We start from the raw sequence: 21,055 nt of genomic DNA on the forward strand, positions 1-21,055 counted from the left end.
GTGAGGCAGATTTTTTAAACAAGTTTCTAATGAGTGTAGCGACATGAAACGTCAAAATGAGTCTCCTTAAAAGAGTCTAATACACCGTCAACGAGCAATTTATTTAAAAGTAAATATCAAATATCAGTTTCATCAACAAAACTTGAAGTTCTCATAAATTCAGCTCTAACTTAAGGATACTTTGATACCGGTATAAAACGAAAGCAGAGTTTAAATCGGTTATACGAACAATTAGCCTAAAATTGGTTAATGATGTACATTAAGATGTCACTGCTATTTTAAGATCCGTTGAATTATCAGTGTAAAAAAAGTATCTTATGTCATTTGTTAAAAAATGAACGCCCCTTAAATTTTTCAAAATTCTAAACTGACAAATACGGCCTTGACAAGAAAAAAATAACTCCCAACTACATCACGGAAGGTGAATAACATCTACATAAACAAGCTCTCTTCTAACACCTTTCTCTTCTTCTCGTGCCAAACTAATATATCTTTTCTGCGATAGTTCGTGTGTCCTCAGTCAGTCGGATGTGGCTGGGGCCTTAGCATGAATTGTATTCTTTTTATTAATCACTTCATAATGGTGATGGCGAAAAGAAAGCATGAGAAATTATTGTCATGTTTATTAACAAATAATAAATTGGTCCCCTTTTACCCGGGCTCCCCCTCCACAAATTTCAAGTAGAAATTGGTAGTACGAGTATGTGTAACTCATAACACCTCGAGGGAGAATTATAATATGAGTATGTAGATACTTTATTGACATTCGAGAGCAATTGCAACTCAAGACCAAGAGTGCTCTAGCTCGGGCATTTTAAGAGTCTATAGCTTGAGCTAGAGCAGCACCTGAAACGCAGCCGAAACAACGGCATGCACGGAATCGGCAGTGCCAGTGATCGCGGCAGTTTGGCCAAGCGATGGTGATGGCGACTGATATAAGCTTGGTGCAACCATTGTATGTGATTTATGTGATTGCGCGCTGAACATCGATCGAAGGAAACGTGCCGCACAGACATATTGAATTGATGATTTATTATGTTTGCGCGTTTGATCTTCATCTTTTATCGTGTCGTCGCGTCGCATTGGTCGTCGTCGTCACCGTCGCGGTCTCGTCGATGGTTCATCGTTCAGCAAATGTTTTCATAGAGTTGCAATATATATTCTATTTGGCTGGCTGTCGTTGTTTGTTGGTGTTGTTGATCGTGAGGTTTCTATTATCGTCATCGTCGTTGGTCGCATAGTGTGGATAGATTTGATTATGAACATTTGTTCTCCTCAGTGGGATACAGATCGTTTTATAAGAATGCAGAACGAATTAGTTGGTTGGGTGCTCTTAATTGATCGTTTATATCGGGTTAGCCTCTTTTATAATTTCACTAGCGATGAATCAATATGACTATGAATGACAATATAATTTCGAGATAGGGTATTCTATTTGTCGAATCTGCAAGCATGACAATCTGGGAGTTGGCTGAACAGGGATACGCTCAATTAAACAGGTTTTTAAGAATGAAATTTTAAGTTACAAGAATAATGTGACATTGTAAAAAAGGATTTTGGACTAATGAACTGACACATGTCAAACGTCAAAAATAAAATAATGTGTTCTATTTGTCGTTATTTGTACCCTCTTAAGGTAATAGATGGATTGGAATGTGCTTGCTTGATTTTTAAAAGCCCCTAGAAACATTTTACGTAACGTGTATACGTAGGCCATTTCTAGCCTTTAAATCTCCCTCGTTAAAAAGAGATGGAGAAATAAGACAGATACAAAACATGATTGGGTGAGTACCTAAAAGATTCCCCATGTATTCACTGTTGATGTGCACTGGGGATACAAAAACGAATGTTCGAGGTTTGTATTCCCAAACCACTTAAATCGTCAAAATATCTCGGCAACATTACTCTTGGTTCTTCGATAAAATCTGGATTCAAGACTCTTTCGTCGATATTAAGACCTGTTCGCTGATAATTTTGTTAAATCTGTGCCGTAATTAAGTACATCTTAAATTCTAATTAAAACATAATTTATTTTTGGTTGTCCAGAAATTTGTATCTTCACTTTACTAAGTTACGCATAAAATGAAACGTTTTGCGTTTATTCAAAATTAATTAATAATGGCTGACAAGAAAAGGACAAGAAATCCCAATATTTTTTAAAGAAAAGCGAACACTTTTAGAATGTGCTTGTCAAGAAAAACACTAATTGAAAATAAAAAAAAAACAGATGGAGTTACGTGGAAGGGAAAAGAAACAGCTTGGGAAAGAATAACATTGAATTTTAATTCCCATTCGGATTCAGAATGCTAAAGGACCGTTGAAGCACTCACCAAATGTTACCAAGGATATAAAGAAGAAATTAGGAATTTCAACCGTCCGACCACAACAGCTAAGAAAAACATAACAATTAATATACTTTATTGAAAACATAAAAAAAGTTAATTCATACAAAAATAAATATTTTTACAAAAACCGTTGAAAGAAGAATGAAGCAAAATCAAAATTACATTCAAAATAAAAATGAGTGGAGTGTTATAGTACCCCTGTTGTGGGCGGAAGGGTAATATATGAACATATTTGCTATACAGCTTTGCAATTCCTGTGGCAACTCTTGAAACTATTCTTTGAAACAGTTGAAACATGCATCTCTCCAAAATCAGCAATACTTAAAAGATTGCCTGCAGCAAAGCATCGTAGAGCTACCAATAGCTAGTTTATGGGTGCAATTGAAATATTTCTAGAAGACGGAAAATTTTGTTCAACGATTTCTTTTAAAATTAATCTATCAAAAATGTTATAAGGCTGTTCCAGATCATTTTCGATCTTTTTAGGCAAATATTTTGTAAAAGGCGAATTCATCAAAACTAAAATAATACTAATTCCTATTGTAAACCTGACGGGGGACACCAACTTCAATCAATTCGAGAACCTCCACATCATCTTTCAGCAAATCGGCCAATTCAAATTATTATTAACTTCCCACAGGAAGTTATTGTCATGGGTCCGATTTGTCAAATTGAAAATTTTGACATTTCTCGACGTTTCAAGGTCCCTAGAGTCGAAATAAAAGATTTTTTAGAAAGATGTCTGTGCTGTGCGTGCGTGTGTACGTGTGTACGTACGTTCGTACGTCCGTACGTCCTAAACCTAAAAATCTAACGAACCAAAAACTAGAGACTTGAATTAAATTTTATATATTTTATATAATATATTGTAACGGGATATCAAAGAAGTTTTTTAAGTTTATGAAAAAAAAATCCATTTATCGTTTTTTTTTATAAATCAAAAAAAAACTGAAAAAAATATTTGTCACCTCTAAAACTTTACGACTAAAATATGATTTCATCTTCAAAACAATTATGTGCAACGAAAAATAATGTTTTTGACACCTGATAAAATTTTGAGAAAAATCCAATTGACAGTTTTTTTACAAAAAAAAATAATAAAAGTTGGTAAAAATTGATTTTCGACTCAAATATATTTTCAAAACTTTGAGATTTTGGCTTTAATTTACATTTATCTTTCAAAAAATATTGTTGTCAAAATTCAGTAAAATTTTGAAAAGAATCGAATTGACAGTTTTTTTTTGCAAAAAATTAAAAACGGAAAAAAAATAAACAAAAGTTGGTAAAAAATGATTTTCGACTCAAATATCTTTTCAAAAATTTGAGACAAAAGCTTCTAACTAATTTTTACTTATAAGAAATATTTTTTTCAACATAAGGACACATTTTGAGAAAAATCGAATTGACAGTTTTTTTACAAAAAATAAAACCCAAAAAAAAGTGTATAAAAGTTGGTAAAAATTGATTTTCGACTCAAATATCTTTTCAAAAATTGTAGATATTGGCTTTAAACTACTTTTATCTTTCAAAAACTATTGCTGGTAACATTCAGTCAAATTTTGAAAAAAATCGAATTGACAGTTTTTTTTACAAAACATAAAACTCTAAAAAAAAAAAACAATACTAAAACTTGGTAAAATTTACTTTCGACTCAAATAGCTTTTCAAAAATTAAAAATGTTGCTTCAAACTTATTTTATTTCACAGAAAATATTGTTTTCGATATGCAGTAATTTTTATATACAAATCCAACAGTCCGTTTTTTTTACATAAAAAATAAAATCTACAAAAAATAGTACGCAAATTTGGTAAAAATTGATACGAGTACATATAGACAAACTTTTAAGCAAGACAAATCGACAGACGGGATGGGAAGTTATCAGTGTGGGTCGCATCCCAACCTCTTTTTTATTTTAGTTTGAACAAAGAACTATTTTTTCTTAGCACAACAATATACTGAAATGTTATCACACAACATAATCTCCTAATTGAAACTTAAGGCATTATGCCCTACTTGGTTCATTTAAACTATTAAGCAGAACTTAGTAACTTATGTGGAACTTAAATAGTTATGAGTCATATCAGCAAACGGGCCTTCTGTTTGGACATTTCCACCTTGTGATATAATATCACAAATTAATTGCAGCTAGACAGAGTGTTTCAATGAAAAAAATATTATTACAAAACCAAACTCTTGAGCTAAACAAAGTTACCAAATTCTTTGTACTTGAATGTATAAATCAGCATATAAAACTCTTCTTCCTTCAAGGTCTCGATAAAAATCGAAAAATAATGTTGAATCATTTTGTCACGATGATTTTGTCGTAATTCCAAATCAATACCAATACAGAATACAGAATAAATCAATCACTGCAGGCCCATAGCAAGATATTTGCATTTCAACCTAAAATGTATCCAAAATGTCAGAATGTTATTTTAAACACGACATTTCGATTATGTAAATCTTAATGATTCCATTATTCCATTACTGATTTTTATTATCTTCCCTAAAACTGGCATTGAAAATATCTTTGAGCTTAGAAATTAGTAACGGTTCAATCTTCCGCAATCCTTTGATGTATTTTTTCTACTCATTCAGAATTCAAAATATTCAGAAATAGCTTCAATCAGTAGTTTGAGACCTTTAGCAATAAATTCAGGCTGTTCGATTTTGGGTCTCCTTAAAAGTCCTTCTTTATACTTCTTACTCGAAATATCACCATCTTCCTATGACAATTTATAACTCGTTACATGCCATTAGGCGATTTTTCCTAGACAAAGTTTAACCTCGTCAACATTTAAATGACGATCTCGAATGCAAGTGTATCCTAGATCAACAAGTTTTTTAAAAACAATTATTTTTCGAGGCTTCAAGGTGTAATAGAGAATTCTAAAATTCAAAAAGAATCATTTTTATCAACCTTATTTAAACATTGTTCACACTTACTTCGAACAGAACATAACATCATCTCCATGCAATCGAAGAATATTTTCGAGTTTTGAAACTTCCTCAGAGTATATGCCAATTTCTGTTTCGAAATCGGCAATGGTCTTAACGATCATTGATATTGATGTGGATGGTATTGCTTCCTCTCGAAAAATTATTCTAGCAAAATGATTGCAATATGGTTCCAGGAGAAATTTGTAAGTTTCCTAACTAAAACAAGATTTTTATTTTTTGGGAACTCACCATTAGTGTGTTTTTGTCTTTATATTTTCTAAGAACAAGTTTGTCTTTATTGTATTGTTTCATTTTCCTCCTCAGACGAGGAAAACGCCGACAAAACAGTGGTGGAGGTTGATCTGACTAATAGTAGCAATGCTGCGATTAGTACAGATTAATCTCCATCACGCCATCATGGCCACGAACAACCTGATACTCCGACTGCATATGAACAAGGGAGACATCGTCTTAATACAGGAGCCGTGGGTCTTAAACTCCATCATCAGAGGTCTGAGGACTCCTGGCTATAAAATATTGTATGCATCGGAGAAAGGTGAACCAAGGTCATGCATGTTAGTAAAAAATGACTTAAACATATTTTTACTCCCCAATTACAGCGACAAGGACACCACCACCGCTGTCCTAACAACGGATAAAGCCACCTACTGGCTCATATCCTCCTACCTTGGCCACTACAGCCCAATTCCAGGAAACACCTTGAGGAAGGCAATTGCGGACGCGCAATCGAAAAAAGTTGGTCTCCTAATTGGTTCAGACGCTAACGCCCATCACACGGTATGGGGTAGATCTGATATAAATGAGAGAGGTGAGTACTTATTTGATTATTTACTAAGCACTAACCATAAGTAATATTGGTAATGAACCCACTTTTGTAACCAAAAATAGGAAAGAGGTACTTGTAATTACACTTACCTCTGACTCGATCCACAATATGATTTTAAACTGGCATGTCTCAAAAGAGAATTCCTTCTCTGACCACAAATACATTCAGTTTGAGCTCATAGATGTAGCAAATACATCTACGGGATTTCGAAATCACCGGAATACAAACTGGGAGCGTTATAGGGAGGTACTAGCACAACTGCTTAATCACAACCTTCTTAAAAGCTCCTCCAGTAAAGATGAACTAGACCTTTCTGTAAATCATCTCACCGAAGCCTTAAATGAATCAATGAGATCTTTATGCCCTGTAACCATTTTAAAGGGTAAAAAGAAACCTCATTGGTGGCATAAAGAACTAGAACCATTCAGAAAGAGCTGTCGCAAACTCTTCAACAGATCTAAGTACACTAGATCTCCTTCTGACTGGGACTTATACAAACAAGCTCTAAAGCAATATAAAAAAGAATTAAGAAAGAGTAAGAGGTCTTCTTGGAGAAATTTTTGTGGTAAAATAGAAAATACTTCAGAAGCCTCAAGACTCAGGAAAATTCTTTCAAAAAGTCCAACAATACCTAGTGCTTTAAAGACAGAAACAGGCACGTGGACTATCACAGATGAAGAATCTCTTAATCTGTTATTAGACACCCACTTTACAGGTAGTTCTAACATACTCAACGACTTAACATCAGAGTCTCAAGCTTCTACAAGCGATTTAGTTGATCTAATAACGCGGGAAAAACTGCAATGGGCCATAGACAGCTTTGATCCATATAAATCTCCAGGACCAGATGGAATCATTCCGGCCGAACAACAAAAATGCTCAGACATGATTATTCCACCATTGGAAATCATTCTGACAAGCTGTGTAAGGTTGAGATATATTCCCAAAGCCTGGAGAATGGCAAAAGTAGTCTTCATTCCCAAAGCAGGGAAACCCTCACACGTTAACCCTAAAGATCTACGACCAATCAGCCTATCATCCTTCCTTCTTAAAACCTTGGAAAGATTGATTGAAATTTATATCAGACATAATTTAAAACCATGTCTCATTTCCACAGCTCAACATGCTTACTCTAAGGGAAAATCAGTAGAATCAGCACTTCACTCACTGGTACGTACTATTGAACATTCCCTCGAATACAAAGAATATAACCTGGTAGCGTTCCTAGATATTGAAGGAGCTTTCAACAACGTCAGTTGCCAGGCGATCACAACAGCAATGGATAAGCTGAAATTAGAGAAGTCACTCATAGATCTTATAAGTCTCATGCTCAAAAGCAGGACAATAATTTCTAACATGAGAAGTTTTACTACCACCAGATCGGTGAATCGAGGCACTCCCCAAGGTGGAGTCCTTTCTCCTCTTTTATGGAACATGGTAGTAAACGACTTACTTACAACATTGGAAACAGAAGGTTTCAAGGTGATTGCCTACGCTGATGACGTTGCGATATCCGTATCTGGGAAGCACCCCCAAGTTCTCTCGGAACTCCTACAAAATGCCCTAAACAGGCTAACTAAATGGGCTAATCAATGTGGATTGGACGTCAACCCACACAAAACAGAATTAATACTCTTCTCGAGAAGATAAAAAATTCCTCAGATTAGCCCACCCAAGATTAAAGGAATACCATTAAGCTTTTCCGACCAAGCTAAATATTTGGGCCTCATTTTAGACAAAAAACTAAATTGGAAGGCAAATATTGATGAAAGAGTCAAAAAGGCTACTGTAGCGCTTTTTACTTGTAAAAGGGCCATAGGATCAAAATGGGGCTTCTCCCCAAAAATAACCCACTGGCTATACACTTCGGTAATCAGGCCGATACTCATTTATGGAGCCGTCGTATGGTGGACCGCACTGGATAAGATGGTAAATCTAAATAAACTCATTAAAGTCCAGCGGTCAGCAGGTATGTGCATCACAGGAGCACTTTGCACAACACCAACCGCAGCACTGGAAGTGCTTTTAAACCTAACACCACTTGACATCTTCTCTAAAAAGGTGGCTGCCAACTCATGTGTAAGGCTTAGAGCCACCTCTCAATGGACCAGTAACAATACTGGACATACAACCATTCTAGACAATTTCAGATCTATCCCAGATCGCTTAGACTATACCACCCCAAAAATGGTATTTGGTAAAAGATTCCATGTGTCCATCCCTTCAAGATCCTCCTGGGAAGAAGAGGGACCCCTGGAAGACGATGCGGTACACTTCTATACTGACGGTTCAAAGACCGATCACGGAGTTGGAAGTTGTATCTTTTCGGAACAACTGAATCTCAGTCTATCCTATAGACTTCCCAATCAATGTAGTGTATTCCAGGCAGAAGTAATGGCGATTAAAGAAGCACTATCCTGGCTCAAAGAAAACGTTATATCTTGTAAGGATATACGAATCTTCTCGGACAGCCAAGCCGCTCTTAAATCTCTCGCGTCTGTCTCCACAAACTCTCGAACAGTCCACGATTGTCAATCATCTCTGAAGGAGATGACGGAACAGTTTAACATTCACCTCATTTGGGTGCCGGGCCACAGAGACATTCCGGGAAATTGCAAAGCCGATGAGCTCGCCAAAAACGGAACACTTCTGCCTTATGTTAGACAAAAACATAACATAGGAACACCACTTGCTACATGCAAATATCTTCTCAAGCAATATGCTTTAGAAACAACAAATACTAGATGGTCACAAAGTACCACCTGCCTGGCAACCAAGCAAATATGGCCAAGTATTGACTTAAAACGGTCAAAAGGCTTAATATCACTAAGCAGACAAAGTATAAGCTCTACAATTGGAGTAATAACGGGACACTGCCTCATAGGTAGACATGCTCTGAGGCTAGGGGTCTACACAAATGACTTTTGTAGAAGCTGCATGGACGAGGAGGAAGAGGAAACAGTCCAACACCTTCTATGTACATGTCCAGCACTCTCCATTAGAAGGAATTACTTTCTCGGTAATCCCTTCTTCAATAATACCAGTGAACTGGCAACGATTGACACAAAACGTCTCTCTAACTTTATTAAAAGTACAAAATAGTTTGTTTGAATTCATTACTCTCCCATGAGTAACCTCATTAGTGGTATCACAATGGACCCTTGAGGTCTACGTGTGTCAATGACATCTGGACAGCCACTCCAACCTAACCTAACCTATTGTTTCATTTTAGAATTATATACGAAAAAAGTTGGAATGTAAAACTATTTCAGTTAATAAGTATTTACACTTTTTTTCTAAAAATTGTCACAACAGTTTTTCTACAAACTTGAATATAACAATTGAGTTTTATTAGAAAGTCAGATGTAGCACAACTACTCGGTATGAGTTGGACACAGAATCTCCAAACACCAAATACTACTATTGCTCTATATTTCAGACCTCAAAATATCAAATTTTTATGAAATATCTTGAATAATACAAACTCAATCTATACTAACATAAAAAAGCTGACAGCTTTGCTTGTTTGTTTGTTTGTTTGTTTGTTTGTTTGAACGCACTAATCTCAGGAACTAAACGTCCGAATTGAAAAATTATTCCAGTGTCAAATAACCCATTTATTAAGGCTATATATCACGATAAGGCTTATTCGAGTACAATTAGAGAATGTTTCAAAATCGGAGAAACGGTTTTACTAAAAAAATAAAGTCCGCGACATCATGTGTTTAATTTTTAAAATGTCCTCACTTTTGTGAAACTTGTTAAAAATTTGCCGAACTTATGTAACTATCCGCAAATTCACTCATATCTCAGTTAAACATTAGAAAAGTTTGTAAATATGTATTTGTTGAACAAGGAAAGATTACTCATACGCCCGAGAATATGAAAATTAATTGTTTGTGCTTTGCATTACTTTTTGACACATTATTTTCATGCAAAACCGCAACACTCTTAAAAATTGAACCCTCCTACAAAATTATGTTTGTTCATTTATTTTTAATTTATAGGGTTTATAAGAATTGCAAACACACGTATCTGCGTACACATTAAATGCAATTTGATAATTTGTTAATTGATAATAAAAATAAGATTTTATCAACCAAGCAATAAAATATAACTCAACTTGGAAAGAACTTTAAAAATGAGAAGAACGATGTATGAAAAAGATTTACGCTTGCGAATAGTCCAAAGACCCTCTACATAAAGACATGAAACCAATCTGCCATTCTGGTTACCCTAAAAGCTGAAACGTCTACCAGTATGCTAACATCAATTCCCCACTGCTTAAACCAATTCAGCACTGGATTGTCTTTGACTTAGTCAGAGAACTTCGGTTGTTTGTGAAAATGCTCAGATGCATTTTTGATAAACTTCTATTATCAGTAATACCGATATGCTTTGAAACTCCAACAATTTTGTATGCGAACGTTCTTAAAATCTTCTCAAATCTTAAAATTTTCCATGTAAAGTCACAAAAGTCACCTTCTCGAAATGGCGCTTCAGTCGTTAGAGAGAAATTTAATTCTTCACAAAAAAGTATGACAAATGAACCATCATCAACCATCAAAGTTGACGAAGTAGCATCCATTTTAAATCACTGACTTACTTCCATCATTGCGCAGAGCGCAGTTGTTCCACACATGTGGTCTTGCTAATTTTAGTAATTTTATCGACAACATGTCAGCCATAATCGTGTGTTCAGTTTGGATTGAATCCATTCCGAAACGAAATGCGGGCGGTGATGGTGTCTGTTTACGATCGATGCGATCTATCGATGGCGCGATTAAGCAAGTTATAGTTGATGAAGTATTCAACTTCGGATCGGAAACTTAAATATGTGATTTTATCTTTGATTGAGTGGAGTGCGGCGGGTCGCGTCAAACTCTTTTTATGGGTTAAAAAAATGCAATTGCGTAGCATGATCAATACAAATATTGTAGTGGTTGTTGTTGTCTTTTCCTTTCGATTCCAATCGCAGAATTTGGTGATAGCGATGCTTATGGTTGTAAATGATGTACATGATTGAGGAACAAGTATAAAATTGAGAAACAACAAACTACTGCTTCTATACCATAACTCAAAAGACACTTCGTAAAAAATGTCAATACGAATTTATAATATTTATACTTTCAATTGATAAATATTTATTTGGAATTATGAAAGTCAAGAAATCGACTATTGGGATTTTTATTGAATGATAAATGTACCTGCATACGTCCCACAACGTCATTATTGACGTTTTTATAAATGAAAGTTTAATCTGTATATTACTAGAAATTTGTTGCTGAAGTTGTTCTTCCTTAATAGGATGATATCAATTAAAGAAAATGATGTCTTTAATTATTATAATATGAACAAAATATTTTATTTGTCATTGATACAAATTAAGAATGAAAGCGGTTGTATTTTTAATGTTTGTAAAGAAATGGCCAGTTTATGTTTCCGAGATTTCTCAGAATTTTCAGGTGACAGATTGACAGAGCAGAAAAATGAAATACTATTCAACAGAATTTACTTCTATTCGAACCCGAAATGTTTTGACAGCACGAAACGATACATTTTCTTTTTGTTGCTGAGAAATCTGAGATCTTTTATAAACTTGTTTCATAAGTAGAAGCAATTGAAACGTCAAAATGATTTACCACAAATGTTATTATCATCTATATAATGCAATAATTGTGACATCGTACGACAATTTGGCCATTTTGTACTACATGGGTCAAATTAGACAACTGATGGTGGATTTATGTACATGTCATTTCGAAGTCTGCAAACAAAGAAGATGCAAAATAACGAAATCCCACTGGGTGGATAGAGAGAGATTAAAAATGCAGACGTCTTCAAAAATGCAGATTATAGGAAATCAGATGAAGATTATAGTGAAGACGAACATGTTCATTTTATTATAGCATCTTCGTCTGAATCAGTGTTGCAACAATGCTGCAAGTGTAACTTAATCATTACATTTCTTATTTACTTTAAAATTTTGTTACTGTCACTTTTTTAGGATTTGTTACACCACCTTTTTCCAAGAATTTCATTTTCGTTAAGACTTGGCAACCCTGTACTGTCAAAAAGTTATTCATGTGCTTGATAGGAAGTAAAAAGAGTTACATGTAAATCCACTAGAAATGGTGTCTTCTTAGTTTTTTTCTATTTATGATAAATTCTCGTTTTCTGTACAAAACTGCGAATACGAATTTTTAAATCAAATAAAAAGACAATATTTTAATTGGATAGACTTTGACAATTGTATTAAATTTGACATTCAAGCAGGTACCTTATTCTGTCAAATAAGAGCGTGGTTAAATGTTGAGAAGTCAATATAAACCCTGTTTTTTGAAAAAAACACAAACGAAATTTTTATGAATTCATCAACATCAGAATTTATACAGTCAATCCGAACTTACAAGAGATGCAAATGTGGGGAAAGATCGCTTTTTTGCACCAACTCACACACGGGTTCGAGACTTGGTTCCAACTTCTAAACTAGGTTCGAGAGAAAAGTTATAGGTTTGAAGAACGGTTTGCTCCGTACGAGATCGACAGTAACTTCGGAGACTCTAAAATCACGAACTGGTCACAATCTACCTCGAAACAAGTGTCTACAAATGTGAATCTCACCTAAAATTTGACAGAAAATGACAGGATTTTCCTAAAACTACACCCCTTACAGAATCTGTCAAAATACTAAATGTCGAAATGCCATCGTAAGAAAACCAAACAACAATCATGCAAACTAGATCAATGCCCTTCTATATAGGATTTTTTTCACAACAACAAAATACCTTCCGGCATAATGGCACATGTTACATTGCTCACATTTCTAACTCTCGTTAAGTTATCCCAATGTCGTCAATTTTATTGCACTGCATTCGTTGCAAACCAAACAATGTGCCATAATCCCCTTGGGACACATAACATGGATCATAAATGATTGCAGGTATCGACTATCAACTGTACTTCTTAAAATTACAAACAACATCATACCAAACATATTCGCGTATTGTGGGTACTACGAGTATTTGAACATTTCAAAATTCACTCTGATCCATGCACTCATCTTGTTTGGTGACATTACCACCATTTTTTACCACATTTGGTCAAATTCCACGCTAACTAATTGAAATCGATTTTGGAAATTGAGATCAAGCAATCTGTCGCCAATGGTCGTTGTCGCCAATGTCTTTTGCAACAACAACGACGACGACGCGACGCACGGTTCGGCTATAACGTCAACCACAATTCGTCGACTTACAAAACTTTAAAACTTTTTGACGAAGAAGAAACATCAGATTTTAGCTAATTAAAAGAGTTTAGCGTGACAACAACATGACAGCAGTTGTTGTTGTAGCTTAATATACAAACACATACAACGAAAAGAAGCTAGTGGATCTGGATATCACGCAACTGGCGTTTTGCTTGAATGTTAATAAATACTTGATGGTGATATGTACACCATTATATCGCGTGGCTCAGTAGTTATTTTGTACAAAATGGCTATTTAATTTGGCATCTTGTTGAGTTTGTGCTAATGGTTTATTCTTCTTTAAGCAATGCTTTATTTATATTTTGTTCAACTTCTTTTTTTGGTTTTTTGTTTGTTGAGAAGTAGTTAACGCAGGTGATTGACATGACATAATGTCAGTTTAATTAGTCAAAATGACAAAAGATATGGGGTTTAACGGCGATCTTTTTACAAGTTTTTCGAGCGGCGTTCTTATACTAAAAAGAAAAAGAAAAACCAAACAGCAAGTTAATCCCTTCCATTCACTTAATTTAATATTTTTGTTTCTAAAAAATGGTGAGATCAGATTTTGTTAAGATTATTTTTCAATTAGACCCTTTTTAACAAAGGTATTCAAAAATCAAAATATATAGGTTTGACAAGAGATCAAGGGCTAATTGTGGTTCTATATTTGATTACTTATTCAGCAATTTAATCACCGGTTATCTTGGGTAAAGTGTTGTTAAGCATAGAATAATTATCGTACCACGACCCAAGGATTGATCATAATATAAAAATGAGCTTTCAAAAGTTATAAGCAAATTTTAAAGTTAAAGTAATTTGACTGTTTCGAAAGTTCCCCCAAACTTCTAGAGGATTAAGACAAACTTGAGATTAGATATTAGGTTCTTCTATAAGAAGAATTTCAATAGTTCGGTATTAGGATAGCGGTCACTTTTTTAGTTATCACCGTTTGACACATGAAATTAAAAACTATACTCCATTACTCCAAATAGAAAAATACACCCTTCAATAAAACATTGAAATTGCTAAAACTAACTATACATAGGCAAATAGTGAAATATTTGTGCAGTTGTAGTAACTAACTTTTTGAGAATAGTTTCAAGGCCATCGAAAAACCAGTACCATTGTAACTATAACTTTTTAATAGTACACGAAAAAAACAAATACTTATTTTAAAGTAACTGATTACTTTTTTTAGTGTTTTACGTAAAAAAGAACAGCTGATGCCAAAAAATTGGGTTATCAGAAAATGATATGTACTCCTAGTTTATGTGGCTGTCTGACAGAACAGCTGATTCAACATATGATTGGATTAAAATATACCTTCAACAAGATTTCAAATTTATATACGTTTTGGTAGAATAAAATAGAAGTTCTTAGTTGAAATTATGTTTTGGAAGAGTTTTATGTTGAATAGATGATGGAGAAGTTGTTTGCCTCCAACTTTTGGAAGCTATCCAACTGTTTCAATAATAGGTCTGTTCTCTTTTTAAGATTTTTTAACTTTTGGTGTCAAGTCAAACGAAATGTTCAAATGTCATTGTTACCTATTGTTGAAATTTCTTAGGATCATTTAGGTAAAAAAGTTTGATGTGTCAATCTTTCAATATCAGAATGGAAACTAAATATTTGTATAACTTAAATAACAAATAAATAGCGAAGGAAAATTGAGAATAATAATAAATGAGATGAATAAAAATACTTTTTCATCCTTTTTAACAATAAGATTAAAAGCAAAAAGAAAAACATAGATTTATTGGGCAATGAAAAGTTGTGGTTTTATTATGATGACGAATTTGTAATATATTTGTTTTTTCCCAAGCCCGAAATGATAATTTGTTTGTAAACATGTTATTCAATTTGACAATTCAACACTCTGAACTGAGCTCTCAAGCTAACTTGTATTTTATATTGTTATACATAAATCGTAATTATTGGACACTTAAAAATGGTGAGTGAAACGGTGTTATAACGTCATATTAATACGATTCGTAACAATCATAACATTAAGAATCGACAGTAGTTACGATCGTTAACAATAGTTATCTTTTGGATATTTTATTTTATATAAATTTGTATTTGCTTTTCGAGAACAGCTGAAAATTATTTTATTTTTTGACAACTATATCAATTCAGCTATTCAACTCATTCAAAAAGTTATCTAAAAATTCACCTTTCCAAAGTAGCAAATCAAACACGAAATTGAACGCAACCAATAAAAACAATTGCTTCACGTCAAAGTCAAAGAGAAAAATGCTGTTAAACAAACAAAACTAGTTGCCTCGTTAAGGTAATCATAAAAACGTAGTGTTTACATTAAAAAATCAAAACTCTTCATCGTTTTTTAAATTTTTCTGGTTACAGATAAAACATTTTAACAATAATAAAAATAATTCCATCAATTTATTAAATAGTGTTATAACAGCCTCAGTCTCAATTTTCCATTCGTACTGTACTCGTTCATTTCTACATTTGTAATCAAAATTTGGAATATTCCACGACTGACATTAATTTTCTTTCTGACAGGTGCTGTCACTTTTTTCAGCAAGGCAGTCGAGAAATAAAAAGGAAGAAAATTAATTAAAAATCAGAATCGGAAAAAATTGAAAAGATAAAACATGACTGAACTTCTAATAGATCCTAATATTCGAGTGTGGGTATTTTTACCCATAATTGTGATAACATTCCTCGTCGGAATCATTCGCCACTACATATCCATCCTAATATCGAGCCAAAAACAAGTCGAATTGAGTCAAATCCAAGACAGTCAGGCAATGATTCGAGCTCGTTTACTTAGGGAAAATGGCAAATACCTGACTGAATATTCCTATGCCATGCGTAAGAGTTTCTTCAATCACGAGGAATATGGTTACTTCAAAGCTCCCAAACCAGTGGCAGCAAATCCAACCAATCCCACAGCAATGCTCTCGGAAATGGTTAAAGGAAACTTTACAAATGTCCTGCCAATGGTCATAATCGGTGGTTGGATCAATTGGATGTTCTCTGGTTTCGTCACAACCAAAGTTCCATTTCCTCTGACATTGCGCTTCAAACCAATGTTGCAACGTGGTGTCGAGTTGGCTTCTTTGGATGCAGCTTGGGTCTCATCAGCTTCATGGTATTTCCTCAATGTCTTTGGATTAAGGAGCATCTATTCCCTGGTATTGGGCGAGAACAACCAAGCCGATCAAACACAATTCACTCAAAATCAAATGTCTGGAGCAGCCATGGCCATGCCACCAGATCCAAAGAATGCTTTCAAAGCTGAATGGGAAGCTTTGGAGATTTGTGAATACAAAAATGCTCTGAAAGACGTTGAAGCAGATCTAATGGCTCGAATTGCAATGGCAAACGACCGACCATCGGAATAGAATAATAATAATTGAGAATACAAACTAGAAATTTATTTATTTCAATTATTATAATATAATAATAATATGTAGTAGCATTTATTTGTATGTGCGTTTTGTCTTATTTTCAGGTTTTGTTTTGTTTTATTTTTCTTCGAAAAGTAAATGAAATAAAGAAACAATACAATTTAAATGCTGGGTTTTATTTCCTTGCAGTCGAAGAAGATTTCAGAAGAAGCATTTGTTTTATGATCTCTTAAGAAAAATATCTAGACAAGAATGGTAAGGTGGGTAAACTGAACAACCGCAAGTAAAAGAAGTCAAGCTACACAAGAAGTAATGCGATGGAAGAGATGCAATGACAACAACCGAACTTTTCATTTCAAGAAAAAAACGAGCACGAGAATTATAATTTAACTATTTAAATATATTTTTAATTCATAAAAATAGATGTAATGGAAATACAGAGGAAGCCATGAAACAATCGAAAACCTACACATGTCATTTTATTTTATTTCTTTATAATTCGCAGAATATTTTTCGTCACTTCACAAATTAGTACAGAATGATATACATATATAAAGCGTGTAGTTTGAAAGGAGAGCAAGTTAGCACTCCCCTAGACAAGGATGGACACATAAATGGCCGAGCAGGCACAGACAAAGCTCGGTCGACAATTTTTTTAAACAATTTCAATAAATATTTGGATGCATACCATAAGCCCGTAATTTAAACTTTTATAATAATGCAGTTTGGTGCAGAGTAGTGATGGTTGATACTGCAGACTTGGTCAGAAAGTGACCATTGATATGTATAACTTCGAGGTGATCAAAAAATTCGATTTCCAGGGAACTGCTGTTAATTCTGCAAATGCCATCAGTGCTGAAATTAAGTGTAGAATAACTCTTCCTAATCCCCGTTTCTTTACACTAAGTAACAGTTGATATTTATTTATTTGTCTTAAAAGTTACACACTATTATTTATCAAAATTTTTTAATAAAACTTTTAAATAAAATACATAGTTTACATATAGCATTATAACAAATTTACTAGTTTATGTTTCAAAACATTTCTATTAATATTAAAATCAATTGCAAAATAATATTCATTAAAATCCATACCAGCTCTTGGGATAGGATTATGCTTAGCATAGCTAGTACTGCGGTAAGGAACATTTAAAAAATCACGGTTAAGCGGCTGCAAGGTTGGAGAAGGCGCATGAATACTAAATATAGATAACAAAACCTAAAATTAAAATTCAAGAAATCAAAAACAAAAAGTATTGAGTTTAATTTTCTTCTTTGAGCAAGAGGTCTTAGATCAATCAAAATACAGCTCGTCCTAAAAGATGGAACATTAGAAAAAAAACAAACATTTTTCGTAAGGCAAACTTTGTGAACCTTTTTTGAACTTTTTCTATACGACAATTGCTGAACACTGTAAAGGGGCTCCATATAACAGTTCAATGTTCTACATGTGGTCTGACAAGACTAGAATATCTTTGAATGTCTTTTCTAGTTTATAATTACATATAATATAGATAAATCTTCTTTTTTTTAGATAAATCTTTATTCATTAAAAACGATACACAATAATTTACAATAGAAAAAAACTTTCAAGAATGGCATTAGAGCCGTCTGCCAAATATTATCAAGACGTTTACATTGAGAAAAAAGAGTATAAAATTATGGATACAAAAATAAAGAACATAATGTATACATATTGCAAAAATGTGATCAACTTTTTAAATGTTGTTTTGTTAAAATTGCAAAGTTATTTTTAAGAAGAAAAAGAATAGTTAACAATAAATATGTGTTACAATGAATAAAGAAAACAATTAACAATTAAGTACTTTAAATGATTGTTCAAAATATTTAAGTTTAATTTTTTCTTGTTTTTAACTAAGAAAACGAAGATGGCTAAGAAGTTGAAAGGTTTCAGAGAATATGGACTTTTATTTTAGTTAAAACGGAAAAAAGGCGAACTCTAAGAGGTTAAAGTTATGGAATATTGGGTTTAGCTAAAAAAAAAAATTGTTTTGCTTATTTATGTAGATACTTCAAAACAGACTCAAATAACAATTACTGTAATTGTTTGCATGGGAGCCATAGCGTACCAGCAATTTCCAACCATACTCCCCGTTAAAAACACGTCTTCCGACGAAAAGAAGCTTCTATCTACGGATTTCATGTTAAATAGGACAAGTTACTAAAAAATGGTAAACATCTTCATTTTGGTTTGAGTTGCAGAGTGAACAAATTGCATCTAAGTATGTTCTATGTGGCCTGTAGTTGAGCTCAAGAACTTCAGTCCGTATTTTAAATATTAAACTTATATTAGAAGCATAAAGGTCCTCACAGAAATAATTATTAACACCCAAATCCAAATTAAGACGGCTATAGGTTGCTCTAGAAAGTGATCCCCTAGCCCTTTCGAGATTAGTTTTGTACATTTCCTCATCAACCATTCTTTTTTGTTCTTTGCATTTAGATTCATTCCTAAATTATGTGCTGTGGCAAGAGCATACCTATTTCTAAATGGTGACTATACACAATGGAGTGATATAAGCAGGATTTGCTTGTGCAGATTACTATCAGGTCTATGCATAACTTTAATAAGATAGTCTGTGTTGGCCTTTAAATTTCTAACATACATTTGCGGAAGCCCTGGCTCAACATATACATATGGCGTATTTAGGCGTGCTAAGCGGCAACCGGAAGATTCTTTTGAAAAAGTATCTTTGAATAACTTTCTAATCCTCTAGATATGGGTATCTATACACTTGATTCCCATAACAAAAGGAACTGTTCACGGTAGCCTCAAAGACCTTAAATTTCGATGTAGGGTCCACGAAGCTTTTTGAAATAAAATGTGACCACATCGAGTTTATAGCTGATTTGGCTAGTACAAGTTTCTCTTTAATATAATTTTGTATGTTCAAATTATGAGTGATAGTAAAACCAAGATATTTATACTCGCTGACAACTAAAACAGTGGTACCAATTTCGTACATTATTATCTGAGCGGTTTTGAGGTTTAAAAATCATAATGTTGATTTTGAGATCCCACGTATCGCAATATTGTTTAAGTTTATTTGTCTGAAGCTGCAATGTTACTGGGTTATCAGAGAACACCACCATGTCATCAGCATCAGCAAAAACCTTCAAAGATAAATCGCCATAATTGACGCCTCCCCGTAATTTATTTTCAATGTCATTGATAAAAAGAGTGAACATCAGCGGACTCCATATACAGCCTTGTGACGTGTTTAATAAAAGTTGTTCATAAATCCGAATAAATTTGATTGAAAGACCAATAACTGCTAGCTTATGTAAAAGTGATCTTCCGTTGATGGTATCAAAGGCAGCTTTAAAATCGACGAAAAAGGGGCTTCTTTTTGTCGATAAAACGCTCGTAAGAGCAAAAATTTGATCAGTAGTTGAAAGGCCCACGCGGAAACCAGCCTGATATCGACTTATCAAATTATTTCTTTCAATCCAATTCACAAGCCTAACGTTCAACATTTGTGCAAACAGTTTTCTTAGTGAGCTCAGAACTGAAATGCCTCTATAATTTTCTGGTGAACTCGGATTACACTTTTTAAATATATATATATAGGTACATATAATATAATTGACTATGACTTCTAGAAAATGTCACAGCGGTACATTTCTTATTCTTAAAATGTAGCCCATTTTATTTTTAAACACCATTTAATTAAATTATTTAAATAGATTTTAATTTTTGAACATCGTTCGATGAATTTATGGAGCTGAATATTTTCAAATCGTCAGCAAATAAAAGACATTTCAGAAAAGTAACCTTTAATGAAAATAATAAAAAGAAGTGGTCCAAGGTGACTACCTTGAGGAACACCAACAAATGTATAATTTACTTAGACAAGGCAAAATCAATTCTTAACACTTTTTTCTATGTACTTAATAACCCTTTATCCACATTAGGAGCTGAGAGTGAAATCCATATGTCTCTATTTTTCGCAAGAGAACACTATGTTGAACGCCGTCGAAAGCCTTTAAAAAATAGTGTGGACTTGAGAACGCGTTTCCATCTACGATGAACAAAAATTTGAAAATATTGAAAAATTTGTAGTAATGGATCTATCTTTTAAGAAACCATGTTGGTAAACTAAAATGTTATTGTGAATAAGATTTAACAATTTGTTTTTAACTACAGCTTCGAAAACCTTGCAATTGGTCGGTAGTTTTCAACCGAACCGAGTGTTTCCATTCATCTATCAACTCACCATTACTTAAAGAAAGGTTAAATATGATACAACGTGGAGTGGAAACGTTGCGCAAA

General features: G+C 33.6%; 1 protein-coding gene and 1 non-coding gene across 2 annotated transcripts; both read left to right on the forward strand.

The window, feature by feature from the left end:
- The first annotated feature begins 15,900 nt into the window (after positions 1-15,900).
- LOC129938684 (ER membrane protein complex subunit 3) lies at positions 15,901-16,927 on the forward strand. The gene has a single exon (XM_056046370.1). It carries the CDS (start codon positions 16,003-16,005, stop codon positions 16,753-16,755), a length of 753 nt encoding a protein of 250 aa, XP_055902345.1. The 5' UTR covers positions 15,901-16,002; the 3' UTR covers positions 16,756-16,927.
- A 392-nt stretch (positions 16,928-17,319) lies between these two features.
- On the forward strand, positions 17,320-17,416 carry LOC129943637 (U6atac minor spliceosomal RNA). The gene has a single exon (XR_008781345.1). It is a non-coding gene; the product is annotated as a U6atac minor spliceosomal RNA (small nuclear RNA).
- Positions 17,417-21,055: the final 3,639 nt, after the last annotated feature.

This window comes from Eupeodes corollae, chromosome 1, assembly GCF_945859685.1.
Source record: "Eupeodes corollae chromosome 1, idEupCoro1.1, whole genome shotgun sequence".
NCBI classification, from domain to species: Eukaryota; Metazoa; Arthropoda; class Insecta; order Diptera; family Syrphidae; genus Eupeodes; species Eupeodes corollae.